The 20,142-nt window shown below is 38.3% G+C and overlaps 2 protein-coding genes and 1 pseudogene across 2 annotated transcripts; 1 reads left to right on the forward strand and 2 right to left on the reverse strand.

The window, feature by feature from the left end:
- Positions 1-1,292: 1,292 nt before the first annotated feature.
- On the reverse strand, positions 1,293-1,912 carry LOC112590672 (uncharacterized). The gene has a single exon (XM_025307921.1). The coding sequence runs from the start codon at positions 1,791-1,793 to the stop codon at positions 1,293-1,295; it is 501 nt and encodes a 166-aa protein (XP_025163706.1). The 5' UTR covers positions 1,794-1,912.
- Positions 1,913-10,987: 9,075 nt separating this feature from the next.
- On the forward strand, positions 10,988-12,516 carry LOC105189931 (putative nuclease HARBI1; annotated as a pseudogene).
- A 177-nt stretch (positions 12,517-12,693) lies between these two features.
- Positions 12,694-13,633, reverse strand: LOC112590673 (uncharacterized). Its single transcript, XM_025307922.1, has 4 exons — positions 13,600-13,633; positions 13,280-13,533; positions 13,058-13,205; positions 12,694-12,861 (listed from the first exon to the last, which is right to left on the reverse strand). The coding sequence occupies exons 1-4, from the start codon at positions 13,631-13,633 to the stop codon at positions 12,695-12,697; spliced, it is 603 nt and encodes a 200-aa protein (XP_025163707.1). The 3' UTR covers position 12,694.
- Positions 13,634-20,142: the final 6,509 nt, after the last annotated feature.

A 20,142-nucleotide genomic window follows, 5' to 3' on the forward strand; every position in this document is an offset into this window, starting at 1 on the left:
TATAGTATATATTTGTTGCAAAGGTGATGATTATGGAAAAAATGTGTCATACACAATGATTTTTTACACCAAGAACAAGTAATTATAGTAGTTTGGCCACAAATATCGCATTATGTTTAAATCACTCTGAAAGCAACATTCAACCGGTGTTTGAAACTCTGTTGGTCTAGTCTGTATATATCCATTTTTAAACCAGGCATATTTAAGAGGTTAGACCACTGTGACGGGCGTTTTTTCAGGGTAATTTTCAGGAATTAATTTCTAACAAAATATTTATGAAACACCAGTAATTTTTTTTTATTATCTTCTATACACATTGAAGAACGTGTCAAAATTTTGTTGTCCAAAAAAATATAAAACTCGTCGAGTAAAGCCGCTTCGTGCATCCCTATGATTTTCACGCATGGTCGGATGGTGTACGTGATTTCGTGAAAACCAGTCGTCTGAAATAAAAATACAAAATATCTCGTTATCTATATATGTATTGGCTTTCGGTTGACGGAGTATTTTATTTTTTTCATTTTTGGCGACGAGAAAAAAATTCCTGAATTTTGACTGCAATTTTTAGGCCCAAATTACATGTTATTATTATTAATAATTATTGAACAAAACATAATATTGACAAAATCGTCCGTCAACCGAAAGACACTAGTCCTTAGAATAAATGTATCAAATTTCAAGTCGATTCGTTAATTATATCTCGAGATATCGTGTACACCGTTTTGAAAAACATAGTTTTGCGAAAAACGCGTTTAAAGTTTTGGTACTAGTTTTTTCAGTGAAAAAATGTATTTCATCTTCTTATCCTTAATCTGCCATTCCTGCCTCATAAAGGGGACCTTCCTCTTCATAAAATCTTCTTCAAGAGCCGATCTCATCGCTCTTCTTTCGATTCTTCCCTCTTTAGAGGCCTCGAATGATCACGCGTCGGCAATTGAAATCCTGGTGTCATCCACCTCTGTGCACAATGCAACGGCATTTGGTCCAATTATTATATTCATAATGTGCATCATTTTTAGAAGACTCTCGAAACCTTCGTTGAAAATGCTCGCTGCCAAATATGATGCAATTTCTACCGTCTTTGCGCCGCTGAACACTCGCTTTGGAGCAAACGACCATATGAGAGCGTTGAGACTTTCATTGTTATTTTGCGTAAATCCTCCTATGCACCGCTGTAGTAAATTTTCGCTGCTTAGCTCTTCGTAGATAGGAGTGATTGCGCTCAACACGTAATCGCTGAGAGCCGGTTTATGTGAATACTCGGCCAGTTTGCCCTGAACCTTTGCTTTCTGCTAAATACACCAGCTGTCATCCCCAGGCGGACAGCTATCGTGCTGCGGATTTGTATCGGTCGACAAGTTATGCTTCAACGTAGCCCAGATTGCCGTCTTCATGTCTTCTGCGGAATCTTTATTTCTTCGTATTGCGAGGCCGTAAAAAAGACTCAGCTCATCAATGAGCTTTGCTGTGAGCTTGTCTTTACCACTGAGGCCTTTCGTTTTTTTTTTCAATTTCCGAAGTCGGGCTCCCATTCTTTTTTGTACGTGACCAACGCATTCTTTTTTCAATACAGTGCAATCTTCACCATAAGGTCGAGATTCGAAAATGCCTTTAAAAGTTTTACTATCGCCGTCACCAATATATGAAGAATATCTAATGTTGCGTAATTCTTCTGATCTTGAGAACATTTCGACAGCCGCGTCCACCTTCATTTTTCCGGCACTTCCAATGTGATTCGCACTGCATTCGTCTGCATGGGATTCCATCCATACCTCGTATTCCATGGTGTTCATTTTCGGCTTCCAGTACTCGCACTGTTTACAATATGAACATTTCACAAGGAGATCGAGTACTTTTCCCGTATAATGGCCGATCAACGTTGTCACTCCTTGCAACGACGAAAATCCTCGCTTTCTCCATGTTCCATCGCCAGAAACTGTCAATCCTGTTGGTTCGGCTCCTTTTTCGGCATTTTTCGTCAACTCTTTCTCTTCAGCAGCAGCTTCCGAAAACAGTGAATTGGCCACGGATTTCGACGCGCAAAGCACATTACTAATCACGTCATAATAAATTTTTTTGCTGAACATTTTCGGGAGGTCCATTATACCGCAAAACTTTCGAATGCCATTGTAACCGACACCAAGGATTCTCATCGCGAAAACGATACGCCTGTTAATTTCGTAAGCGTTTTTTATGAGCGGACAAGAGTTGATGTAGCGTGGTTCACAATTATTGCAATTGATGACTAACTTGAATCCAAGTCCACGAATACTTGATTCAGAAAAAGTCAGATTTCCGTCGCACTCTTTGCACTTCACCATTTCGCTCAGTGCGAAAAGAAGGATAAAAATGTTATTAGACGATATCCGTGGGCAGCATTTACTGGCACTTCCACCGAGCCCGTTTTTAGTTTTTTCGCGGAAGCACTTGTCGATGCAGCTTCACTCTCGAACGAATGTCGATTCGGTGGCGCCGGTTTTTTTTAGTTCGTGAGGGTCGTCCGGGTATTTTACGCGCACCCTTTCTGTCACGCGATGATCGCTTCATTTTGAAAGAAATTAGAAATTTTTCAACCGTCGACGATACGTTTAGCGGCACGAGAAACAGCGAACTGATCACAGCTGTTCTAAATTTTGACCATAAAATTCTAATGACATCTGTTGGTGTATTAGAGAAGTTCAAAATTGAATGGTAAGTCATTATGCTGAACCCGCCGAGCAGGTAACGATTTATCGCAGGTACGCATTTCGGAGCATTTTGGAACGCTTGAGTAATAGCTCGAAATTTTAATGAAAACGACTTCGGGCGGGTATGAGACATTTTGTCCCTTATTCTAGAGGGTTCAAAGGATTTTTTAAGCTAATAAAAAAAATCGATTTTTTGAAAATTTCACAGTGGTCTAACCCCTTAAATAAATTTTGAAATCTGGGCAACGAGAATTGATGATAAGTTAATGATTGCAATTTCAATATATTATTTCTAGCATGAAGATCAATTGCAAGATTTAATAACAGTATCAAAAAAATGCCTAATAAAATTTTTCTATAATCGGAAGCCATATACATCTAACGGTTGTATTTTTCCTGTTGTACCGGCTGGAATTGTTAGGAAAACAATATCTGTTGCAAAATCTGTTCTCGTCTCCTGAATTATGTTGGGACAATGTCCACTCCAAGAATCTAATAATAATACGGATTGTGGGCCAACATTCGGAAAAAATACTTCTTTCAACCAAGTTTTTATATGACTCGGTGTTAATTTGTCTGGTTTAGAAGCCGTAACAAAACTATTAGGTGTTTTGAACATAGTTTATTTTGCTTTAGGACCGAATGTTCTCGTTACTTCCTTTTAATTAATAAAAAGAGGCGATAATAGTCTACCATCTGCAGAAATAGTTGGCTGTATGGTATAACTGTGTGTGATTGCTGATGTAGATTGTATTATAGCTTCTATATTTTTTAGATCTTTTTGGGATAAAGTACGACCAGAGTGAAATTCAAGTTGGAATCCACTCTGATCCGAATTATAGACATTGTCTACGCCGTATCGTTCAATATAATATTTTACATCTTCAATAAATGTATTACACTTATCTTCTAAATCTGTTTTCGATAACAATGATTTTTTGTTACAAATTTTGTTATTTTTCGAGAGATGATATCATATGAAGTTTTAAATCTTTTTACCCACGTTTCGGAAGCTTTAAATCCTATCACATTTTCCTCTTCTTGTGCTCGAGAAGCCCATCGAACAATGTCAATGTCATGAATAATTATTCTATTTTCAAGCGCTTCATTAAAACGGTTTATTGTATATCCAGAAATTCTTTTTAATTTTTCATCTCTGCTGCCACCTGCACTGATTTGGTCCTCCCATCGTCGTAATTGTCGCATCGATGTTACTTTTCTGTATCTTCTTTCATTAGGAGCGCAAAAAAGTTCTGAGCCTTTTTTTGCAAAATTCAAAATTTATTTAAAAACAAACAAAACTATATTAATCAACGAAATATTCCCCGTTTGCATCGATGACCTTTTGCCATCTTTCGGGCAGCTTGCGAATTTCCTGATGGTAGAAGCTCACCGGCTTCGAGGCGATAAAGTCATCAATGCATTTTCGTATCTCTTCAAGTGTCACAAAATGTGTATCAGCCAAGAAATGCTGCAGAGACCGGAATAGGTAGTAATCGGAAGGCGTCATGTTTGGGCTATACGCCGCGTACGGGAGAAGTTCCCAGCCTAACGCAAAGATATGGTCCTGAGTCACTTTCGCAACATGTGGTCGGGCATTGTCATGAAGCAGTATCACTGTACGACGTCCTTTGCCAGTAAATGGCCTCTTTTCTTCAAACGCATCGCTCAAATTGCTCAATTGTTGCTGATAGCGATCTGCCGTTACTGTTTCACCCGGCTGTAACAGCCCGGGTGTAACTCGTAATACAATACACCTTTCCAATCTCACCATATGTAAAGCAAAACCTTCTTGGCATGGATATTGACCTTTGGCGTCGATGTCGAAGGTTGACCAGGGTCAACCCATGATTTTTTACGCTTCGGATTATCATAAAGTATCCACTTTTCATCACCTGTAATGATTTGGTGCAGAAAATCCTTTTTCCGGAACCTTGAAAGCAAAGTGAGTGCCGTGTCACGCCGTCGATTTTTGTTGTCTTCGGACAGTGCATGCGGAACCCATCTGCCTTCCTTTTGAACTTTTCCCATTGCATGTAAACGTGTGGAAATAGCTTGTCGCGTAACGCCAAGTTGCTCTGCAAGCTCCTTTTCAGTTTGTGCAGAGTTTATATCCAACAATGCTTGCAGTTCGTCCGTTTCAATCTTTTGAGGGCGTCCAGCACGCGGTTCATCTTCAAGACTGAAATCTCCTTGGCGAAATTTTTGATACCACCTTTTACACGTAGCATAACTTACAGCGTTCTCTCCATATGCAACACAGATCATTTCAGTGGCTTCAGCAGCATTTTTCTTCAGATGAAAGTGGAGTTCAGCGAAGTGGATGGAAAATCGAATATGCTCTTTTGTTATTGCCATCGTGAACACTGCTGATTTTAAGGTTATATGCATCAAACGCCAAATCGCACGATGTTTCGAAAGACCACATGTCACTGCTTTAAAACCGCAAGAGGGCGGGAAAATTAATGCAATTTAAATTGTGGTTTCAGCAGTATGAAATCTAGGGCTCAAAACTTTTTGCGCTCCTAATAACTCCTTCAAGCGATCTTGGTCCTGTTTTACTGCCCTTCCAGTATTCCACAGTTTGCCTTTTATAATAATTTGATATTCCTGCTTCAACGAAGCCACAAATCACTTTTTCCGGGAGATATCCTTTTCTTTCATTTTCCTCTAATAAATCAATATTTTCCGCTTCTAGAACTTCATATGTATTGTAAAAATCTAAAATTTCTTCCTCTTCTATTTCAAATTCCTCTTCATTTTCTATTTCTTTTAACAAATATTTAATCTTCTCCTTCACTTCTACTTTTTTTGGAGTTATCGGACTTAGTGGAAAGTTAAGAGCAATGAAAGTTGTATAGAGTAACATTACAACATTCAAGGGATTAAATTGCATCATTCTGAAAAATATTAAAATGAAATATTTTTCTCGAACCATGATATATAAAATAATATATAAAATAAAACACACTTTATAATTAATGCAGTGATTTTCTTATGTTAATCCTGATGCCGCTTCTTCTCTCTGTCAAATATATGTAGTGAATCTAGAATAAATTAATGTCGTGAAAACGGAAAGACAGCTCTATATTTACGTATGTAGATATTCTGAAATTGAAATAACTACACATATTTTTTCTTCAAATTAGTAAAAATTTTCTTTGATTATTAATCATTATTATATATAATTTATAATTTAACTCTTGTTCAATTTCGCTCCATTTTTCCGTATATTATCACATTACTGATAACTCGACAAACTATTGCAATTCCAATAATATAAAATAGAGAGTGACAAGATATGTAATAATAAATATAAAATAATATCATTTAGTAATAATAATAAATAATAATAATAAATATAAAATAATAATATCAGTTAGTAATAAATACTTATGTATTTAACAAAGAATGTTTTAAAAGAAGTTTTAAACACACACATAGAGAGAAAGCAATATGTACTTATAAACTTGCGCTCACAAATGATACGTCGTGAAACGATGGATACTTACTGCGATACTAGCTTGTACTACTGATTATATATGAAATGTATCTCTACATATTACGCTTACTCATGATTTGCGTCGCACAAAATGGCTGCTTTCCAGCACTTTAAATAGCTCACATAACTGTAACGTCTACGTCACTTGATATTCATCTATTATTGGAACTATGACAAAATCGAAAGTAAACAGTGTAACGAGGGACAAGGAGTCCCTTGTCCCGTTACGAATCGTTGGGGCGACGACGATCGGTCGCCGCACGATCGAACACCACCGCTACCGTCCCCACACCGCACCGACCATCAGTGCTGCGGCACTAAGGCTCGAGCGCCGAAATATTACGAGCAGTCGCTCGTACGCTCGGGAAAAATTGGGATCAAGACGCAAAAAGGGGTAATCCCAAAATCCGCATGCGCAAATTTCGCAGAAATTAGAGGGGATAACCCCTTCTGCGGTACGCAGACTCGCGGTCTCGATTTTAAGAGTATATAACCCGTTCTCTCGCCGAGATCGAGAGAGTCGTCGTCTCGAAGCGAGACAGTCTTCAGAGCAGAGCTCCCTGGCTAGAAGAGGCAGAAGACCAGAAGACTGAGTAGGACCGAGGAGATCAGTAAAGCGAACAGACAGTCCGGGAAGCACGGCCAAACACCGGTGGATAATTCTCCAAGTATCGTACCGCATCACCGGGAGAATCTTACAAGATCCGCGCGCGAAGAATCTTACAAGGCAGCACGCGCTAAACGGATGCCCAGAGCGTTCCACCCATACGATCCACAAGGATCCGACTTAGAATAAGTTTCTGTTTCCGAGAGAACGGCAGCAGTTAGCCACCGTTCCGCGATTTCTAAGTGCTCGTCCGTCGACGTTAGGCAGCAGTTTGCCGCCGCGCCGACTTAGATGAAGTTTCTATTGCGAAAGAACGGCTGCCACCGTCGCTAAAATCGCAGAATGATCGTCCCCCCCGAGCGAAAATAAGCGTGGAGCCGATAAGACGCGTAACGCCGATATTGCGAAAGGAGTGGCGTTAATTATCAGCTTATCTATTGGGTCTAGGAAAAAGTTCGTGGCGTTTTTTTAGTAAAATTCAATTGGTTTTCTTATAGTGTGAAAATGAATTTATTTAAACTAAATATGCTCCATTATTATCGACAATGTTTCGCCATTTTTCGGGTAGAGCCATGATGCCATCGGTGAAGAACTTCTGTGGTTCTGGTTGAAAAACTGAATCAAGTAGTTTTCACAGGCTTCTTTTGAAACCAGCTTAATTCCATTGAGAGAGTTCTGCAGAGATCGGAACAAGTGATAGTCAGAGGTTACTATGTCTGGACTACACGGTGGATGCATCAAAACTTCCCAACCAAGCTCTCGCAATTTTTGACGGGTCATAAAAGAAGTGTGTGGTCGGGCGTTGTCATGATGGAAGACAACACCTTTCCTATTATTCAATTCGGGCCGTTTTCTTTCAATTGCCTGGCGTAATCTCTCTAGTTGTCCACAGTAGAGTTGAGAATCAATCGTCTGACCAACTGGAAGTAGCTCATGGTAAACAATTCGCTTCCAGTCTCACTACACACACAGCATCACCTTTTTCGGCGTCAATTCTAGCTTCGCGAACGCTTGTGACGGCTCACCCTTGTCCATGATCTTTGACGCTTCCGATTGTCGTACGTGATCCATTTTTCATCGCCGGTTATGACATGTTTCAGAAATGGCTTGATTTCATTGCGTTTCAGCAGCGCATCGCAGATGTTAATTCGGTGTATCATGTTTTTAACGCTCAACTCATGAGGAACCCATACATCGAGTTTCTTTTTGTAGCCAGCTTTGTGTAAATGGTTCAAAAACAGTTTTGTGGTCAATGCCTAGCTCCATACCAATATCGACACTGCTGATATGCTTATCTTGCTGGACTTTTTCAAGCATTTCATCAGCTTTTTCAGTGATTGGACGACTAGAGCGTGACTCATCTTTCACATAAAAATTACCAGAACGAAAGCGAGCGAACCATTTCCGCGCAGCAGATTTTGATAAAGTACCTTCATCATACACAGCACAAATTTTTTCACAAGCCTGCGCAGCGTTCTTCCCTTTGTCGTAATAATATTGCAAAATATAGCGCAATTTTTCATTACTTTTCTCCATTTACAAAAGCAAACAACTTTCCAACCACTGCACCAATTTCGATGTTTATAGACTCAAAGTAACGCTCGAAGTGTCACCTTTCCAACGAGCGTTTAGTGGTGTCGCTGCGATCTGTGTTTCCTGAGTTATTTGCAATTGACGCCATCTATCGGGAAAAACGCCACGAACTTTTTCCCAGACCTAATATTAACCGTACGAATATCGAGCCTCGATCGCCTGCGCGGTTGCTTCTGACGCAATCAACGCGCCCAAACATTTTCACGGGTCTCGGAGCTCGCGATATCCGAGTGTATCACGCCGAATATTATCATTTACCAGCGCCTCTTTCGAGCCGGATAATATCGCACAGTATCACCGCCCAGTCTTGATTCGAAAGAAACGGCGAAATTAACCATTATCCCAAGTTTATCGCGGGTGTATCATTCTCATTATTTCACGTTTCCGGGAATCAGGTGCATCTTATTGTTCCGCCGGTGAAGCACAGCCGATCCTCGTCAACTGGTGACAGATCTCGAGCACGCGTCCGGTCGAGATCCGCGGCTTGCGACTTGGTAAACATTGCCCGAAGCAAATTCAACCTTTCGTCGCGAAACGTCGAAAGACTACCAGCGTGAGCTGTATCAATAATCGTTCTGCTACGCGGACAGGTGTATGGCAAATAAGAAGTGTAAGAAGAACAGAAACAAATAAAACCACTGTACAGCCGAGCGAGAAACTCGGAGAATTTCTCGGCAGAACCGAGCTAAATTGAAATCAGTGAATTCATTTAAATCCTTCCCGAAAATCCCGCAGCGAACACTCGTCCGACGGTTCGCGGCAAGAAGGCACGGGCGATGGCGGGAGACCGATGGAGACCGAAACGAACCTAGACCCTCCGACCCACGACTCGTCACACTCGCGAGGATGGAGCGAGGAGAGACGAGCGGCGGCAGGGCGGAGCGTTACAACAGAATGGAAAGAAGATATGACAATAATACGACGGCACAACACTTTCACGATTGTAGACGTGTATGTGTACCAGGTGTGTCGGTAATTCCTTTCCGGTTTTTTCGCTAAAGAAAACACGTTATTTACAATGGATAGTTAAAATATATTTATTCAAAGTATTGGCCATTTGATTCTATACATTTTGCCCATCTCTCAGGCAATTTATGGATGCCATTCCAAAAGAACTGTTTCTCCTTTGAGCTAAACCATTCATCGAGCCATTTTTTAACTTCTTCGAAATCGGCGAAGTACTGCTCTGCAAGCGCGTGCCCCATCGATGCGAAAAGGTGGTAGTCGGATGGAGCCAGGTCTGGAGAGTACGGCGGGTGCGATAAAACTTCCCATCCAAGTGATTTCAACACTTCTTTGACTGATTTTGCTGTATGAGACGGCGCGTTGTCATGCTGCAAAATCACCTTATCATATCTTTGAGCGTATTGTGGACGTTTTTCGATCAATGCACAGTTCAAATTGATCATTTGTTGTTGGTAGCGATCAGTATTAACTGTTTCTCCAGGTTTCAACAGTTTATAATATACGACACCAACATGGTCCCACCAGACACAGAGCATGGTCTTGCGACCAAAGCGATTTGGCCTTGCAGTCGATGGGCCGTCTTCGCCAGGTGATAACCATGATTTTTTCGCTTGGGATTTTCGAAATAAATCCATTTTTCATCACCTGTTACTATTCTATGCAGAAATGATTTCCTTTCATACCTTTGAAGCAGCATTTCACTGACGATTTTTCGATTTTCCAATTGCCTATCATTCAATTCATGTGGCACCCATCTTCCCATCTTTTGGATCTTTCCCATCGCTTGTAATCATTCACAAATTGCTACTCGGCTCACATTCAGCATTTCTGCCAATTGTTTTTGAGTTTGTGTTGGGTCTTCATCCAATAACACCTGCAATTCCGCATCTTCAAACGTTTTCAGCCTACCAGGACGTTTTTTGAACGTTGAAATCATCACATTTGAATTGTCGAAACCATGTTTCACATGTTCTTATGGTTGGGGCATGCTCACCGTAAGTCTCTACCAGTAAACGATGACTTTCAGCGGCTTTTTTCTTTTGATTAAACAAGAAAAGTAATGCGTGCCGCAAATGCACGTTTTCAGGCACAAAGCTCGACATTTTTAAAAAATTATTAATCTACGCTTATTAATCTAACGCTGTTATTTTGGCGGAACGTAACTTGTGTAGTTTTGAGGTTAATGTCAGTAGAATAAAATGACATATGTATCAAATCATAACATTGCATACTTATGGCTAGTGATATCTGTTACAAAACCGGAAAGTAATTACCGACATACCTGGTATATGTGGTGCGTGTGCGTGAAAATAATTACGTTATCAATATCATATTAGATATAGGATGCATTCACGTTAGACGCTCATGCGCTTTAAGCGCTCACGCTTACAAGCGTTAATAGTAACCGTTCGGTTTGATTTGTGAGCGCTCACGTTGTTGATGCTAGGGTGCATTCACGTTGGACGCTCATGCGCTTTAAGCGTTAACGCTTACAAGCGTTAATAATAACCGTTCGGTTTGGTTTGTGAGTGTTCACGTTATTGATGCTAATGTTGTTCGTTTTAACATTAATAAGCGTTTATGAACAGTATTAATATGACAAACATAAATAAAAAGTAATTGCCTATATTATTTGCGCAAGCATTAATTCTATTAGAATTATTTGAAGACGATAAGAATTCTATTACATATAAAAAATTCGATAATTTTATGTTTATTCTAAAATATTCTATTAAAAATACTCCGCTGCGGTTATGAGGTTATGTGGAAGAAATTGTACAATGTTATAGTGACGAACAATTTAAAACACATTTCAGGTTTATATATTTCTTATATAAATATTTTTAAACAATTTCATTTTTGAAAATAAGAAAAATTCATATATATATTTACAATATATATTTATAATGTATATAGGTACATAATTATTAATTATATATTAAAGTAATAAGTATATTATATATTAAAGTAATAAGAGAGTTTATTTTTTTATGTTCTAAAATGATATATATATATAATAATATATATAATTGATTTTTTCTTTTCAGAATGGAATGATCAACTTTTTATTATATTTTAAATATTATAAAACCTTATTTAATAAGAGCAAGATCTGGATATAGGAGGATATCACCAGAAAAACAATTTCTGATTACTATCTGGAAAATAGCCACTCCTGATTCATATCGGTATGTAATATATTTTTAATTTATAATTATTATTTTATCTATATGTATGCATAGAATTTATTTTATTTAATAATATGATATTTATCTATCTAGATCTATTTGTGAAAAATTTAATGTTGGAGGATCTACAGCATTAAATGCTGTAAGAAGAGTGACAAAAGTAATTGTGAAGTTTACTCCTTGCTTCATTAATTGGCCACAGAATGATAGAATAGATGAAATACATGCAGGATTTGCTGCAGTCAGTGGCTTTCCTCGAATAATAGGAGCGATTGACACACACATAAATATAAAAGCACCACACATCAATTCCGAATCTTATGTTAACAGGAAAGGACATCATAGTATACAATTACAAGTAATTCATATTATTTTAATCTTTTTTGTTTTTTAATAACTATATCACGAATTATAATTTCATATTTATTATTAGGCTGTTTGTGATCATAAGCGACAATTTATTTATTGTCTTGCTGGTCATGTTGGTTCTGTTCACGATCAACGGGTATTTCGTTTATCTGAGGTTCATACATATTTGGATGACGTAAACAAATTTCCTAATGACAGTCATTTAGTGGGTGATGCAGCCTATACTCTTCACAAAAATCTAATGACGCCATATCGTGATAACGGTCATCTGATAGCTAGACAGAAAAACTATAATTTTTGTCATGCATCCACTCGAATTACAATTGAAAGAGCATTTGCGTTACTAAAAGGAAGATTTCGAAGTCTGCTAACAGTACTTGATATGGAACATATCGATTTAATTCCAGAGTTCATCATTGCATGTACCTTACATGCTGTACCTTACATAATATTTATTTGTTACGCAATAATGAAATTTTGATTATGGAATTAAATTGTATAGAAGATAATAATGATATTCCGTTAATAAACCGAGCAGGAAATAATGCAGGGCTTATGAAACGAGATGTAATTTATAATAGTTTAATAATGCGAAATGCGTAAAGATTACATGTATCATTTATTTGTCATTTTCATACATTATATCACAGTCATGTACATTTTGTATCATTTCGGGGCTATATTAAACAATAAACTATAATTAAAAACAATGTTTTAAGATTACTTATATATAATAAAGTTTTACAATGTTTTTTTAAGATTACTTATATATAATGCCAATTTATTTTTTTTCCAATATGTTCAACATTGTTTCAAACGAATTTAACAACTTCTGACGTAACTGTACATTTTCTTCATGTCTTTTTTGTTCAGCTTCTTCTGCGATCTTTCTTTCATCTTTGAAAGTTTGCACTAATCTTTCCACATTAGATGTATGTCGAGCTTTTTCTACAAAACAGAAATATATAAAAAATTAATACATTTAAAGGTAAACTATCTTACTGACATTACTAAAATCTTGAACACTAATACTATTATTTTAAAGTCATATGTAGTTATAATAGTTCTATATGAATTAAAAAATCATAATTGAATTAAGATTATTAAATGAAACATTCTACATAATCATAATAAATTAACCTACTAGGTTGTGAATTTTCTTCTTTATGCGAGCAACTATCAAAGCTGGATGTACTACATTCAGAAGATGGTGATCTAGATCTTTTTCCAGTTAACGATACTGTGCTTATTGGAGACATAAATAGCTTTGAGCCAAGTAGCTCGTTCATAAGCTAGAAAAATGTTAAATAAATTTATATTTTATATTTTTCATAATAATATCAGTTATTTTAAGATAATGACTTACAGAAAGATATGACCCTGTTCTTGTTGAGTTGCCCGACTTATTATTGTGGTCTACGATAGCTTTGTAAGTCCGTTTTAGGCCAGATAATTTGGATAAACATTGAGGCCCCGTAACATTATACATGTGTTTTCTTAATTCTTCCGCAATCAATGCCCAAATTTTTTTTTGAGACATTTTTCCACTACTGGGATCGTTTTGCCGCAAACGATATTCTTCAATTAATAAAAGAATAGCTTCATGTGGCCATCTGAATACTGTTAAAATAATATTCAGTTAAAAAATTCAAAAGTTACATATAATTTACTTAAAAATGATATTGCATATTACTTTTATCTTCTTCTCCTTGTTTTTCATCTAATTAATTTTCGTCAAAGTGTTCCAATTCAGTGTCTGCGATACTGCTGTTACTCTCATCTAAATTAAGATAATTATAGGAGTAAATTTACAAAACGATATATATTTTGTTATATATTAGTTACCATTATACATAAAAACTGTTATATTATTATATATTAAAGTAACTCAATCTAATTACCCCATATCAACCAAACATACCATATTTTTTCATTGCTTCATGCAATTTTTCAGTAGCAAAAATCATATCTGTAAATTGCAAGCATGCAAATAACAATGTAAAAGCAAAGATACAAATAATAGTATAGCAAACGTGAAAATAGACAATGTTAATCACAATATTCAGTAACAGCATTAACAAAAGAAAAAAAAAGTAATTTACATATAATAAACTTACCGGTTTCTAAGCGTTCTGCTTCCTCTGGAGAAACAAAAATATTATACAGCTGATCATTTTCAGCGTTTTTCAAGGTTAGCTTAACTTTATCTTCCATTTTTCTTTTCTGTATTCAATGAAAAAAATAATATTCGTCACATTGGTTAGGTTTTCTTCCGCTCGTTTACATGCGTTCTTTTTGGACGCTCACGCTCAAACACTTACGCTCATGCTGCCCTACCTCCGTGAAATAAGCGTTTGTGAGCAGTATTTATGACGTCATCAGTGATGTTACGAATGCTTCTCTAAGCGCTTATAGCGCCAAAGAAAACGGTCTGAGCGACGCTTGTAAGCGCTTAAAGCGCATGAGCGTCCAACGTGAACGCACCCATAATTATGCAATCACGTATGATTTCATGAATGCGGCGTTTTTCACGTGTCATAGATTCGATGAAAACGCCGCGTTAATAAACATGATTGATTTTGCAATTCATGTATCACTTCCGTCGTAGTACTTACGTCAACCACCACAAAAATAGACATACAAACTTATTATACATAAAATCTAACTTTCATAGAGCGTATACGTATATCTTTTTATAAACACGAAGCATAGAAATATTGTTGTGTATAAATCTATGATTGTTATTAATAACGTTATTATATATTGAAATGTTTTATGATTATATATTCTCTGTATCAGTATTAATCGCCTATTATTCGAAAGAAATTCGAAGAGGACGTGTTGCGTATATTACCGAGTAAGGTAGACGCTGTGCATAGCGTGTTACGAGTATACACGGACATTTCCATCTATTTTTCGAAAAGTCCTTATCTCGCAAAGTAACATTATTATATATGGTTGGATTCGGAATTTAATGCTCTTTAATTTCTGTTCTTATAAAATTTTTAAAATTTGCGAAAATAATGAGTGGAGGGGGGAGCGGGGAGGGAAATTTGATATTTTGAAAAATTTGAATTGACAGGTGCAAAGAGCATCAAATACTGTAAAACTCTTACATTTACTATGTTTTCATATCTCTCATATTTTAAAAGATATTTGATAAAAACGAAAAAATCCGTTTTTTTCAAGGGGTGATTTCAACTCCTAAACCTCGAAATAAGCACATATAAAAAAATACGTGTCTAATATTTTTTGATCCTCTACAACATATCCAATGCCCATTCAAATTGGTGAAGGACGCCCCCGACCGTTCCCTTGTCAGTCGACTTCGAGCCGTAAAGAGTATAGTTTCGGCAAAGCAGAATTGCAAATACAGCGAGAACATGGATATGATCATCGAAGTGCAGTGCTTCCGCGATAGCAACGATATCTATGTGCTCAAGGAGGTGGCTATTGTCGGTATTAATGAGGCATTTGTCGGACATTGAATCTTAGCTCCAGAATATTTATTTGCGATCCGACCAAATCGTCGCTCTTTGTTTCGACGAAATCGAGGATCTTCGACGCCACGAAATATTCGGCGTGACTCGCGCGTGAGCACGCCGTGCGTGTTCTGCGAAAGGACACCGCGTTGCTGTTATCACTGTTTGGCCGCGTGTGACCGCCAATAGCCTGACAACGTTTTAAACAATAGCGGTTAACGTATCATCTCCGAGCGACATAAAACCTAAAAATAAATGTAAGATCGAAGTGAGGAACAGTTTTCAGTTCCTGTCTCCGATTAAATCTTACCTGCGCACGATACCGATTGCAAGTAAAATTTCGCTTTCGTTCCGCTCCGTTTTTCGCAGTCAAATCAGCTACTCGCCCGATCTGGTCGAGCCTCATCGTACGAAGTGCGGTTGCGGCCTCAATGCATTGTAATTCGAACGGACGTGTTACGCTCGTCTTCAGCAAACCTTGTTACAATTTATTTTGTATTTTTTTATAATAAAATTTGGGCTCGCGGGTTCGAGTGATGCTCGCGTTTCCACCTGCGAGGGCCTCCCAGCATCTCGACGAACCTCGAACCCGAGGAGGGAATAAAGAAGAAAAAAGGGAACGATCCCGCGAAACTCAAAGGGCAGTGTCTTCCTTTCTACTCGCACCCCGCGCTCATTGCTGAGCGGTCCCGGTCTCTTGTTCGCTTAGCCAAAAGGCGAACAGTATTCATTTGCGAAACTGAACGAAAAATCAAGACGGATAAATAATTGGCTTTCGCTGAATTATCATGGAATCGAGTGGTACGATGGGGAGACTAATCCAAAACATTTTTATCCGCGCTTGTGTGAAATTACGAGTCATATTCGTGTCTTCATGACAAAAGGCAAGGAGAAAGCGAGCTACTTGCAAAATTTGTTAGCGCGAAACGTGTACAATCTGGAGAATATCTCGTCGACGTCCAGTGATCTTTCACCCAGTGAACAAATAGAAGCCTGCTCATTCCACACATTTAGAAAACACAGACATTATCATTACCAGGTGTATGCATAAGTTTTTTCCGGTTTTTTGGTACAAAAAAACACGTAATTTTCAAGGGAAATTAATTTTTGTTTTATTCAAAATATTGGCCATTGGCTTCTACACATTTCGCCCATCTTTCAGGTAACTTATGAATACCATGTCAGAAAAACTGCTTGTCTTTTGCGGCAAACCATTCGTCGAGCCATTTTCCAACTTCCTCGAAATTGCTGAAGTGCTGCTCTGCGAGCGCCCCATTGATGCGAAGAGGTGATAGTCGGATGGCGCCAGGTCTGGCGAATACGGCGGGTGCGGAAGGATGTCCCATCCAAGCGATATCAAGGTTTCTTTCACTGGTTTTGCTGTGTGAGACGATGCATTGTCGTGTAACAAAATCACTTTGCCATGTCTTCTGGCCCATTCCGGTCGTCTTTCGATTAATGCGTGGTTTAAATTAATCATTTGTTGGCGATAGCGTTGTGTATCAACGGTTTCGCTGGGCTTCAAGAGTTCATAATACACAATACCGCTCTGGTCCCACCAGACACAGAGCATGGTCTTCTTGCCGAAGCGATTTGGCCTTGGTGTTCAAGGACCGGCTTCGCCAGGTGAAAGCCACGATTTTTTCCGCTTCGGGTTTTCAAAATAAATCCATTTTTCGTCACCCGTCACAATTCGATGAAAAAATGATTTCCTTTCGTGGCGTTGAAGCAGCACTTCACAAGTGACTTTGCGATTTTCCATTTGACGTTCATTCAAATCGTGTGGGACCCATTTACCGAGTTTATTGATCTTCCCCATTGCTCGTAAACGTCTGCTGATTGTTTCTTGTGACACATGTAATGCTTCTGCTAATTGCCGTTGAGTTAGAGTTGGGTCATCATCCAATAACTCCTGCAATTGCTCGTTTTCGCATTTTTGTGGTCTACCAGCGCTCACTATCTTTCACATTAAAATCATCACTTTTAAATTGTCGAAACCATGTCTCACATGTTCTAATCGATGGAGCGTGTTCACCATATGTTTCTACCAGCAAACGTTGACTTTCAGCAGCCTTTTTCTTTTGATTAAATAAAAAAAGCAATGCGTGCCGCAAATGTTCTTTTTCAGGCACAAAACTCGACATGATCACTGAACGATAAAACAAAGACGCTAGTTTTTGACGGACTCAACTTGTGTGTGTTTGTAGTTTAATGTCAGACGAACAAAATGACGTATGTATGAAATTAATACGCTGCGTACTTTTCGCTGGCGCCATCTCTTAGTTAAACCGGAAAACACTTATGCATACACCTGGTATGCATTACACAATGCATACAAATTGAAACACTGGTTCATCGAACAAAGTCAAATCAACATCAGGAAACGCGACAATATCTATATGACCCGGTGTCCTTCAAAATTGATGAGGAAGACAGAGAAAATAGTTATTCCGACAAATCAGGGAGCGAACAGTCGCCGGTTGAAGAAGAGAAAAACGAGATACTGTGTTGGAACATTCCATCGAGCCATCGAAGACTATAACAATCGCGTTACCAGAGGTAAACGAAATTATATAAAATGAATTCGTTTGAAATTCAACATGCATTGCAACATCTCAATGCTAGATACACAGTCTATCCAGCCGACAGACTACCGAGGGTGTGGACGAGGTCGACGACAGTAGTCGCTAATACGGACAATCATGATCGTCCGGAACAGCACTGGGTCGCATTCTACGTCGATCGGAATGGAGCGGCCACATACTTCGACAGCTACGGGATGCCACCCTGGGACTCACGATTTCTCCTGCGTCTTAGAAGAAATTCCGTCACTTATCAATGGAATACCTTTCAGCTACAGGGACTCTTATCGACGATTTGTAGTCATTATTGCTGTGTTTTTCTTTACTTTATGTGTCGGGTTTATAATCTCGGGCAATTTAACAGTTCGTTTACCAATGATTGCGAACGAAACAATCAGTTGATTGTACGAATGTATAAGAAAATCTTTTGTCAATGTAAGCGTAAATCGCTAGATCATCATATCTCTGTGTACCAAGTTAAATCCTGTATTAAGAAAAATGTATAAGAATAAAATGTGAATTAATTCTATGACAAATATTGTGCATTCCTTTCTCTTCACCTCTTCTCTCTTCTCTGTGGTTTCCAGTTCGAGGTAACAAATCCCGTTGTAAACTGTTCGAGTTAGAAAACGAGGAGACACGCACAGGTAAAAATACTCGGGTAGACATAGACCAGAGGTATCGTCTTCCAACAATCGCTGGGTAGTTTTTGTCTTCGAAATGATCCCTACCTGCTCGAACATGCTCGCACACGCTCAAAAGAGTCAAGAGCCGGGATCTCATGGTGGGGGCCCGAGTCCCGTAGGTTCTAGAATTTGCCAAATTTTTCACGCGTGACGTCAATACTCTTCGTATGTACACAATATAGCTAGTTTCCATCAGGATATAGCAGTAGCGTAGTGCATAAGACGCTTGACTCGAAAGTCAGCGGACCCAGATTCGAATCCGGCCAGGCCTACAGGGATTTTTCCAGAGAATTCGCACTAACCATACACACACACACACACACACACAACATACCTCTCCGTTCTACATGTACGCCATGAAACCAGTTTCTACCACAGAGTATAGCAGTAGAGCAGTGGTAGGACGTTTGACTCAAGAGCCTGAGGTCCCGGGTTCGAGCCTCACAGAGTGTCTAGGAGATTTTTCCAAAAGTAATATGTAAATTAACCAACTGATCAAGAGCTAGAATCACAACAACGCCTAATATGAATAATAAAAATTTAATATTCAGATTACGCAAATTTTTATTCCGGTGATTCAAATTTCCGCCATTTTCAGCCTTGGGGGCAGGTATGGCCATTCAAAACATTCCCCCTCCATTCGACCCTCCGGCGCCGGTGGGCGTGGTCTAGTGGCGTCAGAGGGTCGAGTGGAGGTGGAATGTTTTGACTGGCTATACCTACCCCCATACTACTAACAGTTGATTTCAAAATGGGAGTATTCTCATCTCGAAAAGTTACATTGAAAAGACCCTTTATATTTTAATACGATCTTAATCTATCATCTCTGCCCTTTATCATCAATACGGATTTTCTATCGCGTTCAGTAAGGTGTTAAATTTTAATTGATGAAAATTATCAGATGGAAATTTTGAAACGAATGAATAACTATCAGCAATACTTTAAAATGAACTAAATGGAGAAAAATGTACAGAAATAAGAAAAAATAAAAATTGAGGAAATCCTTACAAAAGCGTTTGAGAATAATGTTAATCTCTAAAAGAAAAAGTAAAATCTAACGAATAAGCTGTTACGTCCTGCAGATTTAATTAGCAAAAATTCTTTCCTCTCGCGGATTTATATTCTCCTAATATAACTATAATAGGAATATATACATATATAAATATAAATTAAGAAACAGACCCATCTGGCGATCAGCCGTCACGCCAAATGAAAGATGATTCGGAAAAATTTCATAACAGGAAACAGTGCCCTGTTGTAAAAATCTACATGTCTTCGTTTATATCTGGGTAGTGTTCGCCAAGTATGTCCGTCGTCCTAGCTATAAAAATTTGAAACTCCGCGCTAACAAACCTTCAGTAAAACAAAGTAACTCAGAGCATTCCTGCTCTAAAACTTGAAACTTACATCTTCCCAATCCAAAACCATATGTGCCCTATCAGTTGTGACGTGGCGGCCGTGGGGGCGCCCGTCACAAGA

This window comes from Harpegnathos saltator, unplaced genomic scaffold (assembly GCF_003227715.2).
Source record: "Harpegnathos saltator strain DR-91 unplaced genomic scaffold, Hsal_v8.6 scaffold130, whole genome shotgun sequence".
Taxonomy (NCBI): Eukaryota; Metazoa; Arthropoda; class Insecta; order Hymenoptera; family Formicidae; genus Harpegnathos; species Harpegnathos saltator.